We start from the raw sequence: 27,937 nt of genomic DNA, 5'->3' as shown, positions 1-27,937 counted from the left end.
GAAAGGAACTGAACATCTCAAAATAGGAACAGGAATTAGTGCAGCCCATGGGCAGGCAACGGTCAACAAAGTAATTCCCTTCCCAACGGCAACCCAAGAGCGAACACTGACCGGATGGACCGGGAGCAGGCGAAAGGCCGATTCGATATCAGTCTTGGCAATGAGAGCCCCCTTTTCAAACTTCTGAACCCACCGCACCGCCTCATCAAATGACGTATTTGAGACGGTACATAGGGAGGGATTGATCGCATCATTAATCGACCCCCCTTTTTCGTTCGGAAAGGTGGTGAATCAGCCGGAACTGGTTCGATTCCCTCTTGGGGACAACCCCAAATGGTGAAACCACCAGGTCCCCCACCAGCGGAACTGAGAACGGGCCAAACATCCTTCCCAACGCCACCTCCTTCTGCAGGTTAACAGAAACTACATCAGGATGAGCATACGCCGACTTTAGGTTAGCAGGAACAGGAGGGACGCCAGCCAACAAACTCTGGATTGGAAAACCCTCCTTAAAACCCAACTATAACGTTCTTGCCGCAACCCTATTTGGATACCTACTTAGGTACAGTGCCATTTTTTCCACCTTCACTGGAGTTGTCCCTCTTTCCTGCGTCGGCCTTGAAGCATTTGTACAAAGAATGGGAACCCCCGCAACCCCAGCACTCGTGGCAGAAACAGTAGGATCCCCCGAATTTGCAGGCGTCCTCATTAAACTGCCAGAAGAACCCCTTACGCTTGGTGGCCGACGGTGAAGAGGCTTGGGCTCCCCCGACCCCTGCTACCTTATGACACTCGCCAATATGTTAAAGCGGAGTTCCACACAAAAATGGAACTTCCGCTTTTCGGAACCCTCCCCCCCGGTGTCACATTTGGCACCTTTCAGGGGGGAGGGGGTGCAGATACCTGTATAAGACAGGTATTTGCACCCACTTCCGGGCATAGACCCCCATGGGGGTCTACGCCACTCCCCCCCCCCGCACTGTCTGCTGGGAGACACAAGGGTCCCAGAGACAGCAGGGACCATTCGGTTTGCGCAGCGTGACTCGCGCATGCGCAGTAGGGAACCAGGCTTCACTTCCTGATTCCCTTACCGAAGATGGCGGCGGCAGCACCCGAGGACCGAGGGACGGTTCGGCCTCGGGTGCCGACATCGTGGGCGCCCTGGACAGGTAAGTGCCCTTATTTTAAAAGTCAGCAGCTGCAGTATTTGTAGCTGCTGACCTAAAAAAAAAAAAAAATTAGGCGGACCTCCGCTTTAAACGCTTGAAGCCAGTTGGTGAATGTCCACAGAATAAGTCTACAGCGACGATTCTCCTCTTCCTCCTTTTTGCTATCATCAGGTTTAATCTTGTCCAGTGATACAAAAAAGACGCCACCTGCTCCCATCTATAGCTGGCTATCGCAGTAAGAAGCATTGGAAGGCTAACAACAGGTACAAACAAGGCCAAGGATAAATCCAAGGGAAAAACCAAGCTTAACTTACCACCAGCCCTCAGACAACCAACTAACCTGTCTAACAGTATGCGTTAAAAGGACACTTATAAATTAGTGTTAGGTACCAAAGATACCAGGGTGCCTTGATGAGGCTCTGTGGCTTACGCATGCATTTGCAAATGTGTGCAGACTAAACCCCTGCTTTTAACGCATACTGTTAGACAGGTTATTTGGTTGTCTGCAGGCTGGTGGTAAGTTAAGCTTGGTTTTTCCCTTGGATTTATCCTTGGCCGTGTTTGTACTTAACCTTGTCCAGGTTAAACTTCTCCAGCAGTAACAGCAAAAAGATCTCCTCTTCCAAATTTTCTCCCTTACCTCCGCTTTCAAATGAGACCCCAAGGGGCCTTCGTAGCAAACATAGACTTTACACCGTGCAGCATCTGCCAGCCGCACTCCATCCGATGACGACAGCCCCGGGGTGGCAACTGTAACTGTACTCACCTGTGATGACCCCTAAGCCCCCTAAGCCCCTGGGAGGACTGTGGCCAACCCGGGCACAGCGGTGGGTGGCTGTGGAGCCGCCTGCACCACTGACGGCAGCAAAGGCGGCAACGCCATGACAGGTGAAACCGCAAAAGCGAGCGGCCCCACCATGGTTCCCCTTCCCACAAGATTCCTACAGCCTGAGACCAGAGCCATTAGAAAATGTTGCAGCTAAGCATCCACAGAGCTCACCACCCCCTGACCACCGGACCCACTCCCAGCTCCAGGAGAAGCCAACCCATTAACCAGAGCCCCCCACCCGTTCCCAGCCACCAGGACCCAGGACAGGCTGGGACAGGCCCGCCACCCGCTTGCACCCCAGGAGAAGTACCGGCAGGGACCCCAGGTGCAGACACAGACATCGCACTCATGGGAACAGACATAGGCATAGATACAGAAAAAGACTTACCAGGCTGCCCAGGGGAAACTGACCGACCAGCCGCACCTCTGGATCTCTGACGAGGTACCTGCTGGACCGCAGGCGCCACGGGCCCCTCTGAATCCGTGTCCGACACTTCAACCTCCGATAGTGGGTCCCCCTGTATACCAGGGGATGCTGACGAGGTAGAAGGGACCGGGCGCCCAGGAGTGACATCACTTGGCGCCTGTCAGACCACGTGGCTCCCAGCATCCTGACTCCCATGATGAGCCCTCTGCCAGCCTGCAATGCTGCTCCGGGACTGTCGCCGTCACCCGAGGTACCGCTGCTTCTCCTGGCGGTGGCCATGGCCATCCTGGGGGAGGGGCCCATGCCAGTACCCGCAGATTGTCCACGCCATGCCGCGCCGTGAGCAGGGGAAGGCCCTGCACGGCTTGCCGCCGAGTCCCGATCCAGCGCCGGTGGAGGCCTAGAGGGGGATGGAGAGCAGACCCTCCTGGCCGGGTCTCGCCAATGCCGAGGAGTCCTCCCAGCCCCCGACTAGGGAGGAGCAGGTCTCTTCGCCCTGGGGGTTGGAGGGTCTGAAATCGGACTTCCTGTGCGGTGGATCACCTTGGGGGTCACATTGGGGCAAAAGCGCGCAGGAGCCCGAGACCTCCTCGCACGTGGCGACACAGGGGCAGGAGTAGCAGGTCCCTGCCCTGACCCCTGAAGCACAGCTGACAACTGGGAATTCAACCACTGCGGGCCATTAGCCAGGACAGCCGAGAACAGCTGCCCCAGGAGTCTGTCCAGATTCTCCATAATGTGAGCAGCACAGTAAGAAAGAAAAAACTTCCTGTGCTGTTACCTCTCTGTCCTGCTGCCCCCTTCTAATGAAACTACCCCCCCCCCCCCGGGATAATCCAATACCCAGGCCGCACCCCCTACCATTGCCCAGGCCATTGCTCCAGTGTAAGCCACCCCCCGACCTGTACATTCACAGGAACTGGCCAGTGCAACCTGCCCAGCGACCCTCCTACACCTAGGTTCCCTTTGCTCCGGGCCTTTTCTTTACTACCATGGTTTTGTGAAATTTGCAAATTGCAAACTTTTGGCCGAAATGTTTCCAGGTTTGCCACCAGAAATACACAACCCATAATGCAGTGCATTATGACCTTTATCCCGGGTCATCTGAGTCAAAAGAGCCAATAATCTGAAGAAATTGATAACCCAACCCCCTTTCCACTAAAGGGTGGGCTACAGCAAAGCCATATTGTCATTGTAACAGTAAAGTTAGCCCAATTTTTTTTTTATATTATGAAAGAAAATGTTACGTCGAGTAAATTGATACCCAACATTTCACGCTTCTAAATTGCGCCCGCTCGTGGAATGGCGACAAACTTTTACCCTTAAAAATCTCCATAGGCGACATTTAAAAAATTCTACCGGTTGCATGTTTTAAGTTACAGAGGAGGTCTAGTGCTAGAATTATTGCTCTGGCTCTAACGGTCGCGGCTATACTACCTCACATAGTGAATAATTGGGAAAGAATTGGCGCTGCCCTATTGCACATTCCTTAATTAATTATGGATGTAGAACCCATATAACACAAACTATAATCAGTGGCGTATGTAAAAAAAATAAAAAACTAATTAAACAAATTTCTAAAGCCAGCTGTGCACCTGATTGTGGTCTAAAAAAGAAGAAAAATTGTCATATGTGTAAAAATCCCAAAAAATAAATAAAACTCCTTAGGACTAAATGGTCTTTGTGTGTTAAACCAGTGAAAATGAGTGCCGTTTATGTTCACAGTTATGTAACTACATGTGTAAAAGTTGTGATTAGATTTGTAAAATATTTTATAAAGGAAATTAACCCCAGAGTTCTAAAGTTTTGTGACAGTGTAGCGTCCCCTGGGGGACCAGTGCCACTTTAGTGAAACAGATATATAGATATTAAGTGTCGATATCAAAACAATTATGTGACTCCCAAAAATATTAATTAAAATATTAAAATATTAGTATCTTGACCTCTGTGCTACTATATAGTGAATCCCAGTGAAATACAAATGCCATAAAATCAGACTTAAATTATCCAGCCGTGTATATGCATAAGCAGATATAATCCTCTAAAACATATTATTTAAAAAACCAGAGAGTCTCTGTGGCCAAACAAAATGAGGAGCAAAGTTCAATAAATATACAGATGCAGAGCAGTGACTTCTGTGCTCATATCAGATGGTGACTTGAAGTGCTCGCCCCCCCCGTGTTTCCCCACTCACCAGAAACAATCACCCCCACAGGGGTACCGAGCGACGGAGTGGGTGACTTGGGGTGGTTAATTCCGGTCAGGTCCTGCTTTCGTTCCTCTGCTCTGTAGGATCCCTCCAATGGTTTAGAATTGCAACCGTGCGTTCCAAAACTGGGCTCCTCCACTACTTCCCACCATCAATCTGTTTTATTCTCCATCATGATAAAAGAAAGAAACAGAGGGCTTCCGTCGTGAAGTATGTCCAGTTTATTATAAATATGCAAGTGTAACAAATCGTGGGTCCAATGCAGACACAGCTAAAGGCAAGGATGGGACTAGGAACTGACTCCGAGCGTGCGTCCCACCTTGCGTTCCAGCCTACACTTCCAGGTATGACGTGTGAGCGTGACTCCGTCTTACGCGTTTCATCATAGGACGTTCTCAAAGACGGTGTCGACGCTTCACGCTTCACACATTGTTATAGTACTGAGGTCTCCACATACCCTCCCCTAATTATGGTAATGTCGCTCGGGGGGTGGGAGTGATAGAGCCGCTGGACTATCCATTACAAAACAGCATATGGTTTAACAGTAATTTACATACATCCTTTTCATAAACCTGTTAAACTGTGTTATCCATTATATTTAATCTCCTTATTTATTGCTTAGTATATTGCATTTGGTATACCCAGAAAAAAATGTTTTAATATAATAAAAAAAAACCTTTAATTATTCTGTTAAAAACTCTTGCCCGCAGTTGTGGTTAAAAATTAAGTTAAAATAAAAATATCTCATAATAATAAAAATATTAACAGAAAAAATAATAAAAATAATAAAAATAATAAAAATAAAAATACACATAAAAAATAAATTTAAATTAGAATTAAAAAATGATTACACTATTACAAAAAACAGGAAGACAGGGAAAAAAAAATTTTTTAATTGTTTTTTAAAAGTGTTTTAAAAGTGTATATAAGAGATTCCTTCTTCTCCACATATGTAATAGAACCAGACTTAAAAAAAAAAAAATTCAATTAAATAAGGATATAATGAACTACTATTCAGTATACCAATTCTAATGACATATATGTATAGTTATAAGTCCATGATGACAATGTGGGTAAAGGCTGAGATGTGTACAACTAAGGGGTGCCTTAGAGTTATTGTTCTCAGGTGCCCTTACATCATTATAGCAGCATTCTAGTAATGTGAAATTAGTTGTGGGGCCCCTTCTTATATCAGGCGGTGGGTTACCCTCTGGGGACCCTTATAATATACAGGAGGTGGGTTACCCCCTGGGTGACTCATGCTTGCCATCTATGTAATGCCTTTATATGTGAGCCCTGGGGACCCTTATAATATACAGGAGGACCCCCTAACTATAGAACCCCAACAAATAGATACAGTATACCTGTACGTAATAGATACTCCCCTCTAAGGGATGACTATAGAAGACAATACCCAGCGCAAGGAAGAGGATACGGAGGAGGGAAGGTTTTTCCCCGAGTCACTTATCAGGACAAGCCTCCAGGGAGATGGAGACCGCGTATCCCCTACAGGAATTATGGATAGAGAGGACAGAATGTGGAAGGAGGACCAAGGCAGGAAGATCGCTATTGGAGCCCGAGGAGGGTAGAAGACCAAAACACACGTCAGGGATACGAAACAAACCCACGAACTACAACCAGGAGGGAATACCACCAAGAGATGAATACGGGACCCACACACAGATACATAGAAAAAGAAAACAGACAAGAGGAAAACGAGGAGGCAAGAAGAAGAAAAAGACCCTGAAATTACTAGGGCAAGGTATATTTAATCTCAGTAATGTACAGTTCACACAAGAGGAGCTAGGGGTGTTGGAATTGGGACTCAAATATGCCCCTGATAAGCCCTTTGATGAATTTGAGGCTTATATTGATCTCCAAAAGTTTTTAAGAAAACTGAACATAAAAAAAATTTCGCTATGAATCCAGGAGAAACAAGTAGGGTAGATTCAGAGTTTATACACACTGACCTCAAAAATAACTCTATATTCAATCCAAAAACCCCAGGGAACCAGTGTATTAATGCTTTTAAAAAAATGGTGGAAGAAGCCATCAAAGTAATAGGAAATAGTAAGAAGAGATCTAACAACATCTGGAAAACCATCAAAGCTATAGGTAAAAAACATGAGGTAGTAATCAGGCCCGCTGACAAGGGGGGAGGCCTGGTTATTCTAAATAAAAAGGAATACCAGGAGGAGATGAATAACCTTTTGAATATAGAAAATACGTACAAAAAGCTTACAGGGAACCCGAAGAAAAAATATGAAAAGAAGTTAAAGACCTATGTAGACAAAGGGAAAGCCAAAGGCATTCTGAACTCCAAAGAGGCAGAATATATGATATCAAACTCAACTAGAACACCGGTGATATACTATACACCCAAAATCCACAAGAGATTGGAAAAACCACCAGGCAGGCCCATTGTCAGTGGGATTAACTCTATCTTCTCCAGACTTGGAGAGTACTTGGACAAATTTCTTAAACCCCTAGTCAAGGAGGGGAGATCATACCTACGAGACAGCATGCAATTGATACAAGAACTTCAAGAGATCAAGGGAGCAGACCAATGGTTGTTGGTGGCAGTAAATGTTAATTCCCTGTACACCAGTATTGAACAGAAGGATGGTTTACGGGGGGTCGAAAGAGCCATGCACACAAATACAAGCATGAAGCAGGAACAGATTAGCTACATTCTAGAAGGTTTAAAGCTGGCCATGGAATGTAACTATTTCTGGTACGATAAGAAATACTATGTACAAACTAAGGGTGTCGCAATGGGAGCACGCTATGCTCCTAGCGTAGCTAATTTATTCATGGATATGTGGGAGGATAAGTATATCTACAGTAAGAATATACCCCAGATCAAGATGTACAAAAGGTATATAGATGACCTGATCATCCTATGGGATGGAACACCGGAGAGCCTTACAAAATTCCTTGAGAATTTAAATATTAATAAATATCGTATCACGTTTACTGGGAAGTGGAGTTTCGAGAAAATCGACTATCTGGATTTAGAAATTTTCAAAGTAGGGGACACGTTACTTACCCGTACATTTTTTAAATCGACAGATCGTAACGGGTACATCCCTACTTCCAGTTGTCACCACCCACGATGGAAATCTAATGTCCCCAAAGGACAATTATTGCGCATACGTCGCAACTGTGATACACCTGAGGACTTTAGCAAACAGGCCGACATCTTGATTAAAAGATTCCAGGAAAAGGGATACGACAAGGATAGACTTCTAAAATTAAAAGCAAATATCATGAAGCTGGATAGAACCTCCCTTTTCCTTAACAAGAGCAAAAACAACAAGAAGGAAGTTGACATAACATTTATCACCGGGTTCAACAGCCAGAGATTTTGAAAAAATAATAAGAAAGTATTGGCCAATACTCAAGGAAGATCTCATCTTATCAAAAATCCTACCCGGTAAACCTAAGTTTGTATATAGGAAGGCACCTAATCTAAGAAACCACCTAGTGAAAAACGTTATAGATCCCCCGCAACCCATTAAAATCTATCTAGAATTGAAAGGATTCTTTAGATGTCAGAGGTGTCTACCATGCAAAGTTGCCAAGAGGCAACCAAGGAAGAAGGTCGTATTTAAATCATGCACGGACCACAAGGAGTACCGTATCAACCAACTGATTACCTGCCGAAGTACACATGTCACATACATTATTGAATGTCCCTGCCACCTCCAATATGTGGGGAGAACCACCCACCCCCTGTTTGTCCGGATCAGGGAACATATTAAAAACATTAGAAAGGGGTTCCCCAATCACAGCTTGTCCAGGCATTTTGATGAGGTCCACGACAGATATCCCAGTGGACTCATCTTCTATGGGATCGATTCAGTACAAGAACACTGGCGGGGAGGAAATAGAGAAACTCAGATTTCCAGAAATGAAACCAGCTGGATATACCGGCTGGGATCCCTTGCCCCCAAAGGATTAAACTTGGATATAGATTTAAATTGCTATATAGCTAACCCCTAAACAGCTATAAGTATGATATAAGTAGATGTATGGGGCTAATTAAGCCATACACACATAAATAATGGATGTCCAAAATACCTCCCGCTCCTGTTTTCAGTCTTCTCTCTTGCCTTTGGCCCTGGGCCCTCACGTGGATGGACCGGTTTTACCCAGCCACAGTAGAGTCAATAATTTAAGGGAGGGACTGAAAACCTTAGGTATATGCTTTCCTTCTCACCTCTTACTGCTTACTCCCTCAGGGCTCACATATAAAGGCATTACATAGATGGCAAGCATGAGTCACCCAGGGGGTAACCCACCTCCTGTATCTTATAAGGGTCCCCAGAGGGTAACCCACCGCCTGATATAAGAAGGGGCCCCACAACTAATTTCACATTACTAGAATGCTGCTATAATGATGTAAGGGCACCTGAGAACAATAACTCTAAGGCACCCCTTAGTTGTACACATCTCAGCCTTTACCCACATTGTCATCATGGACTTATAACTATACATATATGTCATTAGAATTGGTATAATGAATAGTAGTTCATTATATCCTTATTTAATTGAATTTTTTTTTTTTTAAGTCTGGTTCTATTACATATGTGGAGAAGAAGGAATCTCTTATATACACTTTTAAAACACTTTTAAAAAACAATTCAAAAAATTTTTTTTCCCTGTCTTCCTGTTTTTTGTAATAGTGTAATCATTTTTTAATTCTAATTTAAATTTATTTTTTATGTGTATTTTTATTTTTATTATTTTTTCTGTTAATATTTTTATTATTATGAGATATTTTTATTTTAACTTAATTTTTTAACCACAACTGCGGGCAAGAGTTTTTAACAGAATAATTAAAGGTTTTTTCTTATTATATTAAAACATTTTTTTCTGGGTATACCAAATGCAATATACTAAGCAATAAATAAGGAGATTAAATATAATGGATAACACAGTTTAACAGGTTTATGAAAAGGATGTATGTAAATTACTGTTAAACCATATGCTGTTTTGTAATGGATAGTCCAGCGGCTCTATCACTCCCACCCCCCGAGCGACATTACCATAATTAGGGGAGGGTATGTGGAGACCGCAGTACTATAACAATGTGTGAAGCGTGAAGCGTCGACACCGTCTTTGAGAACGTCCTATGACGAAACGCGTAAGCGGGAGTCATGCTCACACGTCATACCCGGAAGTGTAGGCTGGAACGCAAGGTGGGACACACGCTCGAAGTCAGTTCCTAGTCCCATCCTTGCCTTTAGCTGTGTCTGCATTGGACCCACGATTTGTTACACTTGCATATTTATAATAAACTGGACATACTTCACGATGGAAGCCCTCTGTTTCTTTCTTTTATCATGATGGAGAATAAAACAGATTGATGGTGGGAAGTAGTGGAGGAGCCCAGTTTTGGAACGCACGGTTGCAATTCTAAACTATTAGAGGGATTCTACAGAGCAGAGGAACAAAAGCAGGACCTGACCGGAATTAACCACCCCAAGTCACCCACTCCGTCGCTCGGTACCCCTGTGGGGGTGATTGTTTCTGGTAAGTGGGGAAACACGGGGGGGCGAGCACTTCAAGTCACCATCTGATATGAGCACAGAAGTCACTGCTTACTGTTCCTGAGATTCAAGATCTGCATATTTATTGAACTTTGCTCCTCATTTTGTTTGGCCACAGAGACTCTCTGGTTTTTTTAAATAATATGTTTTAGAGGATTATATCTGCTTATGCATATACACGGCTGGATAATTTAAGTCTGATTTTATGGCATTTGTATTTTACTGGGATTCACTATATAGTAGCACAGAGGTCAAGATACTAATATTTTAATATTTTAATTAATATTTTTGGGAGTCACATAATTGTTTTGATATCGACACTTAATATCTATATATCTGTTTCACTAAAGTGGCACTGGTCCCCCAGGGGACGCTACACTGTCACAAAACTTTAGAACTCTGGGGTTAATTTCCTTTATAAAATATTTTACAAATCTAATCACAACTTTTACACATGTAGTTACATAACTGTGAACATAAACAGCACTCATTTTCACTGGTTTAACACACAAAGACCATTTAGTCCTAAGGAGTTTTATTTATTTTTTGGGATTTTTACACATATGACAATTTTTCTTCTTTTTTAGACCACAATCAGGTGCACAGCTGGCTTTAGAAATCTGTTTAATTCGTTTTTTAATTTTTTTTACATACGCCACTGATTATAGTTCGTGTTATATGGATTCTACATCCATAATTAATTAAGGAATGTGCAATAGGGCAGCGCCAATTCTTTCCCAATTATTCACTATACTTATCAATTAGCCCCTTCGGGGTACTAATTAGGGAAAGGCAGCAGCTCTTTTTACTGTCCTAAGCGCGGATTCTCTAACTTATATACTACCTCACATGTTTGGTTTGAACACCACTTTCATATGCGGGCGCTACTCACGTATGCGTTCGCTTCTGCGCGCGAGCTCGGCGGGACGGGGAGCGTTTAAAATGTATTTATTTATTTATTATTTATTTTACCTTTTTATTTTTATTTTTTACACTGTTCTTTTAAAAAAAATTGTGTCACTTTTATTCCTATTACAAGGGACGTAAACATCCCTTGTAATAGAAAAAAGCATGACAGGACCTCTTAAATATGAGATCTGGGGTCAAAAAGACCTCAGATCTCATATTTACACTAAAATGCAATAAGAAAAAAAAATTTAAATGTCATTTGAATTAAAAAAAAAAAAAAGTCTCTTTAAGAGCTATGAAAACGGCACTTCCACCCTGCAATGGTTTGGAGATGGGTTGGGGCCATCTTCCCTCACTCATCTCCATAGCACACACGGAAGAAGACCCGATCGCCTCCGCCGCTACTGAAGGCTCCGGTAAGCGGTGGAGGGCACTGGCCACTGATAAAAGTGATCTTGCAACACTGCAGAGACCACTTTTATCTTAAAGCGACCGCCCGCTGAAGAAGAGGATACCGGGGTTATGGTAGCTAGCTCCTGCCATAACAACAATATCCCTCTTCAAAGTACCGACGTATAACGACGGCAAATGGTCCATAAGTGGTTAATATTTTTTTTTTACAAGTCCACTATAGCAGTGCTGAACTTCCTATTTTTTTTGTTTGATAATAGTTTACTTATTAGCCCTACAAATGGGCAGAACTGAATAATAAGATTTGCCACCCCATAGACTTCAATTTGGTTTGCCCCAAAATGACCAGCCTTTGAACCTCAAACAAGATTTACCAACCTTTGAACTGTCCACAAATCGAACCCAGACACATTCACTCATCCCTAGTTAAGTGTTTTTCAGCTCCAACCTTGAATCAAACTTCAGTAAAGCGTATATAACTTTCTCCTTAAAGTGTTAATACGTATGCTTGTTCTACTCACTGTGGAGTTGTGTGAAAAGGCTGTTTGATCCTCTCTTCTCTGATCCTCCCCTCTTTGCATTGTCCCCTAATAATTTCCTGATAACATGGAGTCTATTGAGTCATGCTGCACATGCTCAGGTTGGTGTGTATTGTTAGAGAGGTTTTTTTTTCTTGGGAGAGTGCATGTGATCAGCACAGGGCCAATCAGCACTGTCCAGACAGAGGTTTAGGGGTATTGCAGTCTCACAGGACAGTCAAAAAACTCCTCCTACAAGCTTTAACCAGTACTTGGCTGTACACTGATAGATGTCACAAGACTGCTATAACTGATTATGAGAAAAGGTATTTAACAGCTTATATTTACTAAAATAATTGCATTTCCATGTTCTGTGTACTGTGGGAGACTGGATACAGGCGGTCCCCTACTTACAAACATCCGACTTACAAACGACTCCTACTTACAAATGGAGGGAGACAACAGGAAGTGAGAGGAAATCTACACCTAGGAAAGGGGAATTCACTCCTGTAAGAGTTAATATGGGAAAAAGGTGTCTCCACTGATGCTTTATCACCAATCCATGTTTCCCTAACAGCCCAAAATTTTCAAAATCCAATTGTCATTGGGACAGAAAGTGAGGTGAAATCTTTTGAACAGGGGCACAGACAGCTAAACAAACTTTACAGGGGTGTTAACCCTTCCCTATGCTATCCAAAAAGCTTAAAAATTTATTTTTTGGCTGGAACTACACTTACAAAATGTACCTGTTCCAATTTACAAACAGATTCAACTTAAGAACAAACCTACAGTCCCTGTCTTGTTTGTAACCCGTGGACTGCCTGTATAGTGAATGCAGGGTCTAGTAACACCTTAATTCCTACCAATGTATGTATGCATATGCCATACCTGTGGGAAACCTATGGAGGCTGGAAATCACTGTAGTAGTTAGCGTTACTACAGTGATTGCCCTGTCTTTTGGGTCCCGTGCCGAGCAGCTGTCTTGCTGCATAGAAACTATAGTGGGTCACCTATTCAGCAGAGCGCCATTCACAGAATGCTTCACATTTTTCTCAATGAATGCAAGATGTTCTCTCATTGGACAAGGTGGAGAGGCAGAACGGTGATGTCACAAACTCTACCCAGTCCAGTCAAAGAACTCCTGCATTCATTGAAAAATACACAGGGAATTCCGTGAATGGCAACTGCATCTGATTAAGCGACTTTAAGCTGACGACAGGATTTAAAAATTGGATTGGAAAATTTATTATTAACTATATATTCTAACCGTCTCTTTTGCACAGCTGGAGAGCACTGGGGCGTCACTCCCACAATCAAACTGTCTTAAGGGCGAAGTTTTTATTGATAAAACAGTGGGAAATGAAACCTTTTTCTTGGTAACCTATGTATCTTTAGTGCCCAGTATTCAATTGGAGAATCCAAAAGGAGTATTATACACTGGAAAGGACTTCAAAGATGACACTGCCACTAAATCTTCCAGGCTTCAGATTCCAGGATCTGCTGAGGTAAATCATCTGTTTATTCATATTTATCAAAATTGCTAAAAAATGAAATGCTAGTATAAAATAGGGTCATATATCATTTAGAAACACATTTTTAGCCTAGTTCTTAACCACTTCAGCCCTGGAGGGTTTTATCCCCTTCCTGACCAGAGCACTTTTTGCGATTTGGCACTGCGTCGTTTTAAATGACATTTACGTGGTAGTGCGACGTTGCACTCAAACAAAATTGACGTCCTTTTGTTCCCACAAATAGAGCTTTCTTTTGGTGGTATTTGATCGCCTCTGCGGTTTTTATTTTTTGCGCTATAAACAAAAAAAGAGCGACAATTTTGAAAAAAACGCAATATTTTTTACTTTTTGCTCTAATAAATATCCCCCAAAAATGTATAAAAAAACTATTTTTTTCCTCAGTTTAGGCCGATATGTGTTCTTCTACATATTTTTGGTAAAAAAAATCGCAATAAGCGCATATTGATTGGTTTGCACAAAATTTATAGTGTCTACAAAATAGGGGATAGTTTTATGGCATTTTTATTTTTAATTTTTTTTTATTAGTAATGGCGGCGATCTGCAATTTTTGTTCAGGACTGCGACATTATAGCGGACACTTTGGACATTTTTGACACTATTTTGGGACCATTGTCATTTATACAGCGATCAATGCTATAAAAATGCATTAATTACTGTGTAAATGACACTGGCAGTGAAGGGGTTAACCACTAGGGGGCAGTTAAGGGGTTAAGTGTGTCCTAGGGAGTGATTCTAACTGTTAGGGGGCTGGACTTCAAAACACAGGACAGTGATCACAGCTCTCGATGAGAGAGAGCTGTAAACACTGTCCTGTCACTAGGCAGAACGGCGAAATGCTGTGTTTACAAAAGCATCTCCCCGTTCTTCCTCTCCGTGACACAAGCGCGGGGGCCGGCAGACATCGAGTCCGCGGGACCCGCGGTCACGGAGACCGCGGCGTGCTCGTGCCCGTGACACCGCTTCTTAAAGGGGACCAACCTGTACGCCCTTTTGCCTACCAGCGCCATTCTGCCGACGTACATTGGCGTGCGCTGGTCGGCAAGCGGTTAAAACTGCTAATCTTTATCTTGCCCAAGTTAAAACTCTACTATACTGTGGCAAAGAAATATAATCTAATTTTATCTATCTGGCTATTCACTCCAGTGCAGAAGTGTTCCTTTTTCTGTCCACTCATACTTACCTCACATGTCTCATCCTCCTGTAGTGTTCCAGGTTGGCAGCAAATAACATATCACCTCCTGCTAACAAAGAAAGCTATTTCACTTCCTACTTGCCTGGAACTCTGTTTTTGACTTACCATTAAAGCTGAATTCTGGTATAAACATTTAATATCTATGTATAAAAGGCATGTGCATTTTTATATGGATCTTGTTGTTCTTTGTATAGTTCTTTCTGGTGTTAATTTCGTCAACGAAAACATTTTTGTGAATGTTTTCATCTGCGCCATTTTTACAGTGACAAAAAATACAGCACATTTTCATCCACTGATGAAAAATATGACAAAAATCAAATCCGTTTTCGGATGAAAATGGCAAGGAGGGACATTTACCCTTGTGAACTAACTTCTGGTTTTCACGGCGCTCTGCCTGCTTCCGCTCCCAGCAAGCAAGCGACTGTGTGCACCGTGACTGCCAGAGATCAGAGCAGCACTGTGCAGTGTGCGATACAGACAGCCAAGCCTCTCGAGTCCTGACAAGACTGTCCCAGTCCCGACTCACGAGACGACCACCAGCCAGGTGCCCACGTCCAGAGCAGAGAGCGGACTGTGAGTGTGTAGTACATTACAATTACAGCAGGCCTGAGGCCTCCTCTCAGACCACCGTCAATCCAGAGAACACTGTGTGTGCATTACACAGGCCTCCTCTCACCACCGGCAGTGGCATCCAAAGCACTGTGCATTACAGGCCATCCCTCAGACTAGTATCCAGATCTGTTCAGCATTACAGGCCACCTCTGACCACTGGCAGTGGTATCCAGGGCACTGTGCATTACAGGCCATCCATCAGACCTGCCTGAGACCACCCTCCAGAGCACTCTGCAGCATTACAGGCCTCCTTAGACCACAATCCAGAGTGGCGAAATCTGAATCCGTAAGTTTGTTCAAACTTTAATACCATAAATAATGACATGATATTAGATTCTTTTACTCCAGGAGTGTATAATGAATTTCACAATTCTACAGAAATGCTTAAATAATGCATTATTTAACTAAACACATTCGATTTTAGTCAACTAAAATGATTTTAGTCTACTAAAATGTACTAGAGATTTTAGTCGACTAAAATGTACTGAAGATTTGGTTGACTAAATACGACTAAAACTAAAACAATTGCAGAACACTAAAATGGGACTAAAACTAAAATGCCATTTTAGTCCTAAGACTAAAACTAAATCAAAATTTGCTGCCAAAATGACCACTGGTTCTTTCAGATTAAAACTTTGTCTCTGTGCAAGAGCTTCCTGTAATGAAGACCAGTCACTGCTTCTCTCTCTACTTGTGCAGGATGACTAGGTTTGTATCCGCCCCCTCCTGTAGTTTTCTACATTCACCCAGTAGTGGGTGGGTCTGCTGGGTCCCTCTCACGGCCCTTCTCTCAGTACAGACTTATATGCAGCCCAGGGATGGTGTCACTACTGATTTTACAAGGGAAAACTGGGTCTGCAAAGGTATTTGGTGCACACAAAGTGGATTTATATGCTTTGTGGTGATTGTAGAATGTATTTAAATGAAATACTGTATATCCTGCCCACAGCTACTCTGAGTGGGCTCAGAGTAGAGTAAAGCTGGGTACAACCATCAGATTGAACGAAAAAACCCTGACAGATCACTGCATCAATACAAATGATGTTAAAGCAGTGATTTCTCTCACTGTGTCTTTGTATTCTGATAGGGTGGGCCCTCGTTAGAATACACTGATCAGTGCTTGCAGCCATCGGCTGCAAGAGCTGATTGGATGCTGGTTTGTCAGCCTGTCCCTTTGGCAAAAGCCAGTCATTAGACCAGCTTCTGTCGGACAGACAGTTGTACACACTGACTGAAAGTTGGCGGTTCAGCAGGAAACAGACAATTTTCGACAAGTGGGTACCCAGCTTTAGAGGCAATCAGCGTTTACCACCATTCAACAAAAGTGTGATCACTACTAGTTGCAAGAACTTACTACCGTTATACCCAATACTCACAAGTCACCACCACAGGGCACAGACTTACCACTGCTACTATGGACTGACAATCTGTAGACTCAGGGAATAAATAACCTCTGAAACAATAAGTCCTCATGCACACGGACGTTTTTACAGCTGCTTTTTTGAGCTTTTTTTGCAGCTTAAAAAGGCCTGTCTATGTTAGTCTATGGCTTCATGCCCACCTAGGCGTTTTTGAGCTGCAAGTGGCATAGGCGTTTTTGAGCTGTAAAAAAAACCCAGGACCAGTGGGTTCTGAAAGACGTTTTTCAGCTGTAAAAACGCTCTAACGCTCAAAAACGCTCAAAAACGTCATTCACCAACGTTTTTTAGCGTTTTTGATCCATTGAAAAAAAAAAAAAAAAAAAAAAAATTTGAAAAAAAAAAACGCTCAAAAACGCTAACGCGGAAAAACGCTCAAAAACGCTAAAAAACGCTATTGCAAAAACGCTGAAAAAAGCTGAAAAAAGTTTAAAAAAATCACTGCAAAGATACTGGCGTTTTCTTAACGTTTTTTTAACAGCCTGTGTGCATGAGGGCTAAGGGTTTAACAACAGCTTGACCTGGGGATTGTCAACTTTCACAGGCAGGGAGAAATCACTAACACTGCCACAAACAGAAAATCACCATTACAATAATAGCACAATACCCAGGATATGATCACCACATTATCCCTAACAGCAAGGAAATGACCCTATAATTAATGTCACTACAGAAAGATAGTGATGACTACCATGATCACTGCTTGATCCAGGAGTGACCACCAGCCATATTTTCTCAAGCCTATGAGCTAGCTGACTCCCCATGGGGTTGATTTACCAAAGGCAATAGGCTGTTCACTTTTCAAGAAAATTTTCACTTATTTTTGTGAATGTGGTGAAAATTCACGTTGCAAAGAATAACCAATCATGTGTAAGGAAAATTTAAAAAAGAAACAGAATTTTTGCTTTCACATAATTTGGATGATAGCAGTCAGCAGAACTTCACCTCATTCATTAAGCTAAGGGAACATTCCCTTGAAAAGTCTACAGCCTATTTGCCTTTAGTAAATCAACCCAATGTGTGTGATATTTACTGTCAATTATTAAGTTAGGACAGGGACAAAATGATTGCACTGAACTACAGTGAACTTCCTTTAGTGCCTAATCTACAAAAACAAAATTATACAAACAAAATAATAAATAAACAAAACAAAATAAAAACAACCGTAACCTCCAGAAAATCAGTCCCCCCCCCCCCCCCCTTCATGACCAGGCCATATTTTGCCTTTTGGTGCTGCATTACTTGAACTGACAATTGCGCAGTCATGCAACGCTATACACAAATTAAATTTAATTCTTTTTTTTTTCCCCACAAATAGAGTTTACTTTTATTAAGTTAGTTTAGTGTCTGATCACCACTGTTTTTTTATTTTTTGTGCTATAAATGTAAGGATGCTGACAATTTTGAAAAAAACAAACAAAAAAAAAAAACAATATGTTTTACTTTATTCTATAAAACACGTACCATAAAAACATTTACTAAAATAAAATCTCTTAATAAATTTTGGCCAAAATGTATTCTGTCTGTATTCTAAATGTAATGTCTTTGGTAAAAAAATTCCAATAAGTGTATATTGATTGGTTTGCGTGAACATTCTAGCATCTACAAACTATGGGATATGTACTAGAACTTTCTATTTATTTATTTTTTATATTAGTAATTGCTGTGATCAGCGACATAGCGGGACAGCATGCAATGTGAAACTAACTGACACTTTGTGGGAACTAACTAACTGCCACTGACATCACCAGTGACATTATTACAGTGGTCAATGCTAATAATATGAACTGTCAGTGTACTAATGACACTGGGCAGGAAGAAGTTAACATCTAGGTTGATCAAGGAGATAAATATGTGCCTAACAAGTGTTTATGTGTGTACTGTGCGCTGCTTTTACTGGGGATCCAGTTGTTTTCATTTCCTGCTTAGCAGGTAAAGAAAAACCAACTAGATCCCCTGTACTGAACACAGCTTTGTGCTGTTTACACTCACACAGCTGTGTTCTGTGAGTCTCAGAGCCGATCGCTGGGTGTAGGCGGTCAATCAGTGGCCAGGACCCGGTGATTGGCATGTGCTGTGATGAATCACAGCACAGCGGAGTGGGCGGGCACGCATGTGCATGCCCCCTACCCAAAAATACTGTATAAGTGATTCTGCACAGCCGCCCTGCACTGTTGCCGTATATGTACAGTGCATGTTCGGCAAGCGGTTAAGCTAAAAATCTCTTAAAATATGTGTTCACTAAAATTGTCATGTGTGTCTGTCTTTAAAGTGTGCACATTCCCTTTGAAGTGTAAACTAAGCACAGTCTGTTAGGAAGAGCATTTATACTTACCTTTCCAGCAGCCCAAGTCCTAAAGCTCTGGTGCTTTGCTGGTTGGCAACTGCAGGTATTTTAAACTTCCAGGTGTGTTGAATACCTGCTTCATCCACCAAACGCTGTTGTTCTTCCCATTGCCTCACAAGTCATGTGGTGCTATATGAGCTGGGGAAAGGTAACAGTTTTTGGAAGACATGGACCACTGGACAGGTAAGCATAGACGTTCTTCTTTTACAGAATGCTTAGCTTACAAATGACCCTGATATGGGACAGAGCCACAATAATCATAATAGAGTTTACATAATTCGAGATTTACCATCCACTTTGTTATCTTTAGTCTTTGTATTCAAAACTGTTTAACAAAAACACATTTCAAAGACAAATCTGCATGTTTGAAGCTTTCTGGTGTGTTCTCATGAGCAATAATGCAAAAAGATAAATCTATTTTTTTTTCACTGTTATACATCCTCTTTAAAGTATTACCTTTTTTCTTCTTGCAGATAGGACCCTGGCGCTATACTATTTGCAATACTCTTACAACGACTCAAGCTATAGGCATCACTGTGACTTCCAAAGCAGTAGACAAAGATGTGCCTCCAGTTACTGTAAATGCACATATGGATAGCGATGCTAATAACTACCCCAAACCAATGGTTGTCTATGCTGTTGTGAATCAAGGGTTTGTGCCTGTAATAAATGCAAAGGTCACAGCAATCATTGAACCAACAACTGGAGCTCCAATTACTTTAGAACTTTTAGATAATGGATCAGGTAAGTTTGAAAGTTATACCCGAAAAAAGAATACTTTATCAGATTAAAGCTATTGCTATAACGCAGGGGTATTCCTGGAGGTCCAGTCACTAAATTTTTTTTCCAGCAGAGGTTTGAATCGCTTGTTTGATTCTTACTGGGACTTCAAGACATCGGAAAATACTGCACATTTTTGTGAGCACTAAAACTGTTGTGGTGCAGCACAATTAAAAAAAAGGGTAGAGACTTCTTTTTCTGCATTTCTGCATGTAAGACATTGAAATGAATGGACTGCCTACATGCAGAACACAGGTAGCAGTGATGTAAACCTTTATATCAGCCCCCTCCTCCATCACATTACTGTCCTCAGCCCCCTTCATAAAACCCCCACATTTACATCCCTGCCATTGCCCCCTCCCCCTTTATATCACCCCACATCCTCCTTCACATTCCTGTCCTCAACCCCCTTTACATTTCTAACCTCATCCTCCCTTTATATCACCCCCTTCCTTCTTCAGAGTCCTGTCCTCTGCCCCCCCCTTTTATCAGTCTCCTTCTCCTTCACATTCCTGTCCCCAACCCCCTTTACATTCCTAGCCTCACCCCCCTTTATATCAGCCCCCTCCTCTGCCACAAAACTGTCCTCAGCCCCCCTTCATAAAACCCCCACCTTTACATCCATGTCATCACCCCCCCCCTTTGTATAACCCCCCTCCTCCTTCAAATTCTTGTCGTCACCCCCCTTCATATCTGAACCCCTTCACATTCCTGTAGCACCCCTTGTGTCACCCCCTCCTTCTTCACATTCCTGTCCTCACCCCCTTCACATTCCTGTCCTCACCCCCCTCTTTACATTCCTGTCCTCACCCCCCCCTTTTGTTCACATTCCTGTCCTCACCCCCTCATTCACATTTCTGTCCTTACACCTCCCCTTCACACTCCTATCCTTACCCCCTCTTTACATTCCTGCCCTCAGCTCATCCCTTTTATATCACCCCCCTCCTCCAGATTCCTGTCTTCGGCCCCCCTTCACATCTTTCTTGGCTTCCTCCACATTCTTCACAGCAGTGACATACTGTTGCTCTCTTCCATCTCCTACCTACACAGGGTGGAAGGCAGGAGGCACATCAGTCTACAACTGACATCGGAGGCAGGACAGCTCCAGATGGATGGTGGGAGCTGCACAACTTTTCTTGGTAACCAGCAAGTGATTGGTTGCTAGCAGCCTCGCGGTCCATCATTTAGTTATGTGTGCTATAAACATACATGGTTACCATATGTCACTACACAGTAGTGCAAAAATCTGTGTCAGAGTGGAAACTGGGTGGCCATGAGTTTTTAACAAGAATGGTGGGCCTTTAAAGACTTTAACATCTAGGGCTATAACCCATTTTGTTTCTATTGTTTAAATTGTATTTCCACATTTGCAATCAAACTGGAATAACAATTATTTCATATTTGTTACATTTATTTATTTATTTATTTATTTATTTCGGGTACTTATACATGTACCTATTCACTTTTTAGATGTTCTGTTCTGCACCCTATACCAAAGAAAAATTCTAAGTAGTTTTATTTGTTTGTGAGGGGGCTGAGCAGCTGTGTTTGTCATAATTAACCCTGTGCTGTCTAATTGGGCCGGCTGCAGGGGAAGGAGGAGGGGGTCAAACTGCCATGGCGGACTCAGCCGGAAGTGGGAGCAGGTACCAGGTACCCGCTCCACCCCCCAAAGGTGCCAAATGTGGAAGTGGAGGGGGGAATGAGGCAGATAAGTGGAGCTTCCCCTTTTGGATGGAGCTTTGCTTATTTTGTTATTTGCTCTTGTTTAGTCTATTAAGCAGGACTGAACCCTCCTATTGTTTTCAGCTAAGGAAGCTACCATCTTAGCTTCTATTTGATCTGTAACTGCCATGATGCTGCACATGTGATCAGTTATGACACCAGCCATTTGATGGTTTGACAGTTTGATTGAGCATAAGCAAATATGACAGGTATCATTCCCAGCATACCTTGAATGTAACTGTTACATCAGTGGGTTTATTTTTACTTTAAATATTTAATTGAAAGTGTTTTGTTATATCTGAAGTTATGCAGAAAAATATCTCTTGATCCTGTCAGGAATCCATAGCTGTCCTGGGTCTTGTGCACCAATTACTCCTCCTAGTTCTTACCTTGAACACCTTCCCCTATGTTGTGGAGATGAGGAGAGGAGGAAGTATTCTGTAGTTCAGCACAAGAAAACCGTGCAGGGCTGACACCATTCCTTCTGATTTCAGTCCAGCAAAGGCACTGAGTTGCCAGCTGACAACAGGAAGTTATAAGCTGAGTGCATTTCTGCCAACATCCACAGTATTTGTTATGTAGTAGCAGGACCTTTAATGAGTTAAAACACGGGAAGATGTGCATACATTTCAGAGATGTCCCTTTAATTTTACCTTTGTTTATACCTCAACAAAGTTGGCCAGGGCTCCTGGTTTGCTTTCCAACACTGTCATCCTGTTATATTGTAAATAGGGCTGAACACTGCTCAAACTGAACCCAGGGCATTTCGTTCACCGTTAATTATGAAATGAATTTAAACCTCTTCAAATTCTTTAACAGTTTTAATATGTTTTAGGATTTAGTTCACTGAAGGTGTCCTGATTTATTGCAGGTCCCGACATTGTTAAGAATGATGGTATCTACTCTAGATATTTAACAGCTTTCACAGTTAATGGAAGATATGGTTTAAAAGTCCGCGTTGAAAGTACTGACAATAAAGCCAGATTGGCACTGCCTCGAAATCGTGCTCTGTATGTCCCTGGCTATGTAAATAATGGTAAGACTATTGTATGCAAATATTACGTTGACTTTACCTAATTGAAGCATGAAAGTGCTTTCATTGACACACCTGTTACACAAATTATTAAAGCGAAAGCAAACCATCCTTTCTGCTAAGGATAGTGAGATCTAAGCCTCTATTTACATCTGCAGGTGCCATGATGCTACACACATGCCCAACTGTGACACCAGCCTGGGGGCTTGACAGAGCTGACATAAGCACACTGGCAACTGTAACAGTTATCACCAAAGCTATGGTTTACACCATGAATCGCACAGGAATGCGCTGTATGGGATGTTATTAAGTTAACATTGACACCTACTCCCATACTTGCAGACAGTTACTGAATTGCAGAAAGTGTCAATGAACTTTGAGAACATTCATCAGCACCTTCACAGTTCATTCAGAAGTTCAAGCCGTCTGCCGCAGTGGAAGACAGGACTTGTGTTCATTCATTAACAGATGTGTGTGAATGAATGAAGCAGCTGTGTGAGTGGAGCCCCGCACTGCCTCATTCATTGTAAAGGATTTCCTGGGGATCCCCTGCCCACTGTCACAATGGGGGGTCGGGGGTGAGCAGAGCTGCTGCCTTAGTAATACAGTACATGTTACACCCTAAATAAGGGTGTAATATGTAACACATTACTAAAGGTGAACTTATCCCTTAATTGCTGTTTTCAAGAGATCCTGTTTCCTTTCCTCTTGTTTCCTCTTTGCTGTTCACCTAATGACTTTTTGTAGCATATAGATAAGACATGGAATACATGTGTTTGTGTGCATGCATGTTCATGCATCTGCATATATTTCATTATCATGTAACACAACGTTTACCGTACCTGGTAAGGCATACAGCCTTTTTTTTTTTCTTTTTTAAGGTAACGTTTCTATGAATCCTCCAAGGCCTGCAATCAGCGAAGAGGATCTCAAAGTGGGATTATTCTCTAGAACTGCATCAGGTAGTTCATTTGTGGTATCCAATGTGCCTCCAGGTCCCCCAAAAGACATCTACAAACCTGAGAAAATAACTGATTTAGTAGCAAAGATAAAAGAAGAAACAATTGTGTTATCCTGGACAGCAACAGGTGATGATCTGGACCAGGGTAATGGTAAGTAGTCCTTGTACAGTGCCATTCCTGCCCCAAGGGTGTATTAATGAGGTAATGTACAGGGGCATGGGTTGTCAGCTTCTACAGGAAGATTCTGTACTAGCAATTCATATGAGACATGCAAACACATCTCCTATAAAATTATGCCACTAATCACAAAAATGCATAATCTTAAGTCCAAAATTCATAAAGTGTATATTAATAACCACTAAGTAAAAAGGTATTTAATACAATTGATCAGTTCAAAGTCCAGTAATATAAGTGTGAAACAGTCCAAGCTCCCTCCTCCAAACACCACTGTGAGCACCTGGCTGGTGGTAAACCGCCTACATATGACCACTTAAACTAATAAGATGTTGGCATCACAAGGTTCCACCTCCATCCTTGTCACAACAACACACATGCTGAGGGCGCACACACAGGGCTATGAAGTGGTGCACAACAGCCATATGAGTTTGAACAATTATTATTAAGTACTGGACATAAAGCACCGGAGGGTTTACATGCATTCTTAGCCGGTTTTATTAATGGTTTAATAAAGATGTCTGGGCAATGAGCCTTCTGTCTTCCCTTTTTTTTTGCTGCATGTTGGATGAAGGTTATATAAAAAGAGATTAGTGGCTATCCATCTTCCTGGTGTTTCCTATTTGGCTGAAGGAGTATATTTACCATTGCTTTGATTGATCATCTTATTAGTTTAAGTGTTCAACGTAGGAAGTAAATTTACCACCAACCGAGTGCTGATGGGAAAATAACATTGCTATTGGAGGAATGGGAGCTTGGACTGTTATATTCACACTCATATTAATGGAGTTTGTACTGATCATTTATATTAACAGGCTTTACACTTAGTGATGATTATTATTATACACTTTATACATTTTGAACTTTATGGTTATGCATATGCACAGTGATTATTATCATAATTTGATATAGGATGTGGTTTTATTAGTTTGAAGTTTTAATTCATTGTTGTCCATTTTCCCTAAAGCAGTATTAAACCCAAAAGCAGACATTTATTATGTTGCAGCTTACCAACTCTTAAATGTGATCGCTGTTTTAGTTCCCTTTTTAGGCTTCCTTTCATTTATTTTCATCTGGTGATCCAGCCAGTAGGTCTGTGGTTTTTCAACAGAAAAGGCTCTTTTGCAGTTACAGGGGTGAGACAAACCATTTAACACCAACAGGGGTCTCTAAAATCATCTTTTTATTTATTTATCTAAACCCTTTATCCCAAAAGGGAAAAAAAAATGTTTGCTGTAACTGATTATAAAGTGTGAGCTGGAGTTTCGCTTCATTTTGTTAGTGCATTCAAATCTGCTTGTAGTTCTAATGCTCCCCGGACTGACAATGTTGTTATCCAAATCTGTCACCTTTGCTCATTCATCCAGAGTGGTGTCTGTATAATACAGAAAATATGTTACTGGCCAGATCACCAGGTGAAAACAAAGTGAACAAAGCCAAAAAAAAGCTGTTATATATAAAATTTTTGGTTTTGGGTTTAATATCGCTTTATTTCATATAGATCCATTGGGGTATTAGCACTGTCTTCAATGTTTTTGTATCATTTATACCTGTTTGATAGCAGCTAGGGTTGGATTTAAGAATACTTGGAGGGGGACACTGTTTTTTTTAATATAGTTTATTATGCAAATTTTGTGTGAGGGCTTGTGAGACACAGGTTGCAAAAGGCTAATGCGCAGCTTTCATTCATGGCAACATGCAGCCTTCCATTTCACCCAGAGTATGAGTGGCCTGGGCACTTCCAGTACAATCACTGGGAAATAAATAAATGATTCTGTTTCCTTCTTTTGCATTGTTTTTCAAAAAAGCAAGCCTGGATTAGACAAAAGCCCCCTCCAAATTCAATAACGGCAATATGTAATTTAGGCTGACATAAAAATTATTGGGGAATGTTTTTCCCACCCCATTCAGTAGAAAACAGGGTACTCTGGGTACCCTGATCTAAGAAGGGGGCTCTGGGAACCTTGATATAAGGAGGGGGCTCTGGGGACCCTAATGTATATATAGAGGGGATAGCTCTGGGGACCCTGATGTAACTATGGGGGCTCTGGGGACCCTTATATAAGGTGGGGTAATTCTGGGGAGCCCAATACAAGGAGGGGATAACTCTGGGGACCCTGATGTAATTATTGGGGCTCTGGGGACCCTTATATAATGTGGGGTGGTTCTGGGGAGCCAAATACAAGTAGGGGATAATTCTGGGGACTCTGATGTAAGGAGGAGGGCTCTGGGGACCCTGATGCATGGTCGGGTGGCTTTGGGGACCCTATTGTAAGGGGGGGGTGGCTCAGGGGACTCTGATGAAAGAGGGAGGGCTCTGGGGACCCTAATGCATGGGAGGTTGGCTTTGGGGACCCCAATGTAAGGGGGGATGGCTCAGGGGACCATGATGTAGATGGGGGGGCTCTGAAGACCCTGGAGTAAGGGGGATCCTAACGTAAAGAAGGGGGGTGACTCTGGGGACTTTGACATAAGGCGGATGACTCTAATAAAGAGGGGGGACTCTGATGGGGATTTGTGATGTAAGGGGGGAATTTGATGTGAACAGGATGGCTCATCCTGACTGCTGCACTCTATATATTGTTTTGTCCAATAGACTTGCTTCTGATGAACAGTCCTGCAGCATTCAATTAGCACATGCAGCCAGTGACTGCAACGCTGATCAGTGTATTCTGACAGTGGGGGAATCCCGCTTTCAGAATACAAAGACACAGCAGGGAGGATTTCCCCATCCACCTTGAATGTGTGGGTGGGGAAATGTATTCAGTTTATTTTGTTCAGCTGGCTGGCTGAATGAAAAAACGGAACCATGTATAGCCAGCTTTACTCATGGCCCCTGTACTCTATACATTATGTTATACATTACATAGTCCTGACCAAGGTGTTCAGTGTCCCAACAGTTCCTGGTTCTTCCTTAAAGTGAAAGTTCACCATAAAACTAACTTTCTCTAAATCTCCTTGTAGCCACAATCTAAGACTAACCTATCTAGCCTTGTAAAACAAAACTCGCTATACATACCTTTTTTGAAGCCGATGCGGTCCGGTCTCCATTGGCAGAAGCTCTACAGAGGAGACAGCCGACAACAGCTGTAAATGAATGGTGAAGTGACCTCACCCATAGACTTACTATGAGGCTTCCATTGATGGACATGTCCTCTGCACCCACCTACACAGCGAAGCCACTGCTGACAGCTCAGCATGGGACCGGATCGGAGTGGCTTCAGATAAGGTATGTATAGCGATTTCTTCTTTACAGGGCTAGATAGGTTAGTCTTAGATTGTGGATGCCTGTAGATTTAGAGATTTCAGTTTTAGGCTAGACTTCCACTTTAAGGTAGGCTCAGTCAGACAGTGATCAGTTTCTGTGCGAAGTAACGAATATGGGATGGAAACATTTCATTGACAAAAAATTACCATTCATTGTGAGGTTTACTGTATATTTGTCTGTGAAACTGTTACTTGTGTCATAGTAGCTAGGAGTATTTTGTGGTACAAGGACTGGGTATGTGTGTGCAGTGTATACAGCGAGGAGACACAGATTCTGTTTAATCACCCCTCTTTAAGCCCTTTCCACTGTTAGCTAGGTACATACTTAAAGTGGGAGTTAACTCATATGCATGAATTGTATTCTATAATAAGGCTTACCTATAGGTACTGTAAATATCTCCTAAACGGGCACCGTTTAGGAGATATTTACTGTACGTGCAGCTGGTGACGTCACCGATGCATGCACTCTGAAGGAATGGCCACGTGGTCTGTTCCTTCAGAGTCATGTGCTGTAAACGGTGGCTCTCGGAAACACACAATGCCATCGTGGCTCCGGCCACTCACACAGCTGGAGTCCACGAACCCGGAAGGAAGACAGGTGAAGATGGAAGACTTGTCAGCGGTGACAGCTCGCCGCTGGAAGGACTGCCACTGATCCCTCCAACCACCCAGCACTGCCACTGAGCCCATCAACTCCCCAGCACTGCCATTGATCACATCCCCCCCAGCCCAGCGACTCATCCCATCCCCCCCAGCACTGCCACTGATCTCACCCCCCCACCACCACAACCACTGCTATTGATCCCTCAACCCCCCATAGCCCCAGCAACTAATGGGTGAGTAATAATGATGTGTGGTAACCTCTAAC

The 27,937-nt window shown here is 42.5% G+C and overlaps 1 protein-coding gene across 1 annotated transcript in view; it reads left to right on the top strand.

The window, feature by feature from the left end:
• LOC141103528 (calcium-activated chloride channel regulator 1-like) overlaps nucleotides 1-27,937 on the top strand; it is a 100,191-nt gene that overhangs the window by 60,037 nt on the left and 12,217 nt on the right. Inside the window, exons 10-13 of the mRNA XM_073593209.1 lie at nucleotides 13,311-13,532; nucleotides 19,602-19,872; nucleotides 22,505-22,669; nucleotides 23,548-23,778. Coding sequence (XP_073449310.1) covers nucleotides 13,311-13,532; nucleotides 19,602-19,872; nucleotides 22,505-22,669; nucleotides 23,548-23,778 — 889 coding nt within the window. The remainder of the gene's footprint in view (nucleotides 1-13,310; nucleotides 13,533-19,601; nucleotides 19,873-22,504; nucleotides 22,670-23,547; nucleotides 23,779-27,937) is intronic.

This window comes from Aquarana catesbeiana, linkage group LG07, assembly GCF_042186555.1.
Source record: "Aquarana catesbeiana isolate 2022-GZ linkage group LG07, ASM4218655v1, whole genome shotgun sequence".
NCBI classification, from domain to species: Eukaryota; Metazoa; Chordata; class Amphibia; order Anura; family Ranidae; genus Aquarana; species Aquarana catesbeiana.
The sequence above is the reverse complement of the archived record's forward strand: the minus strand, read 5'-3'. Positions and strand labels throughout refer to the sequence as shown.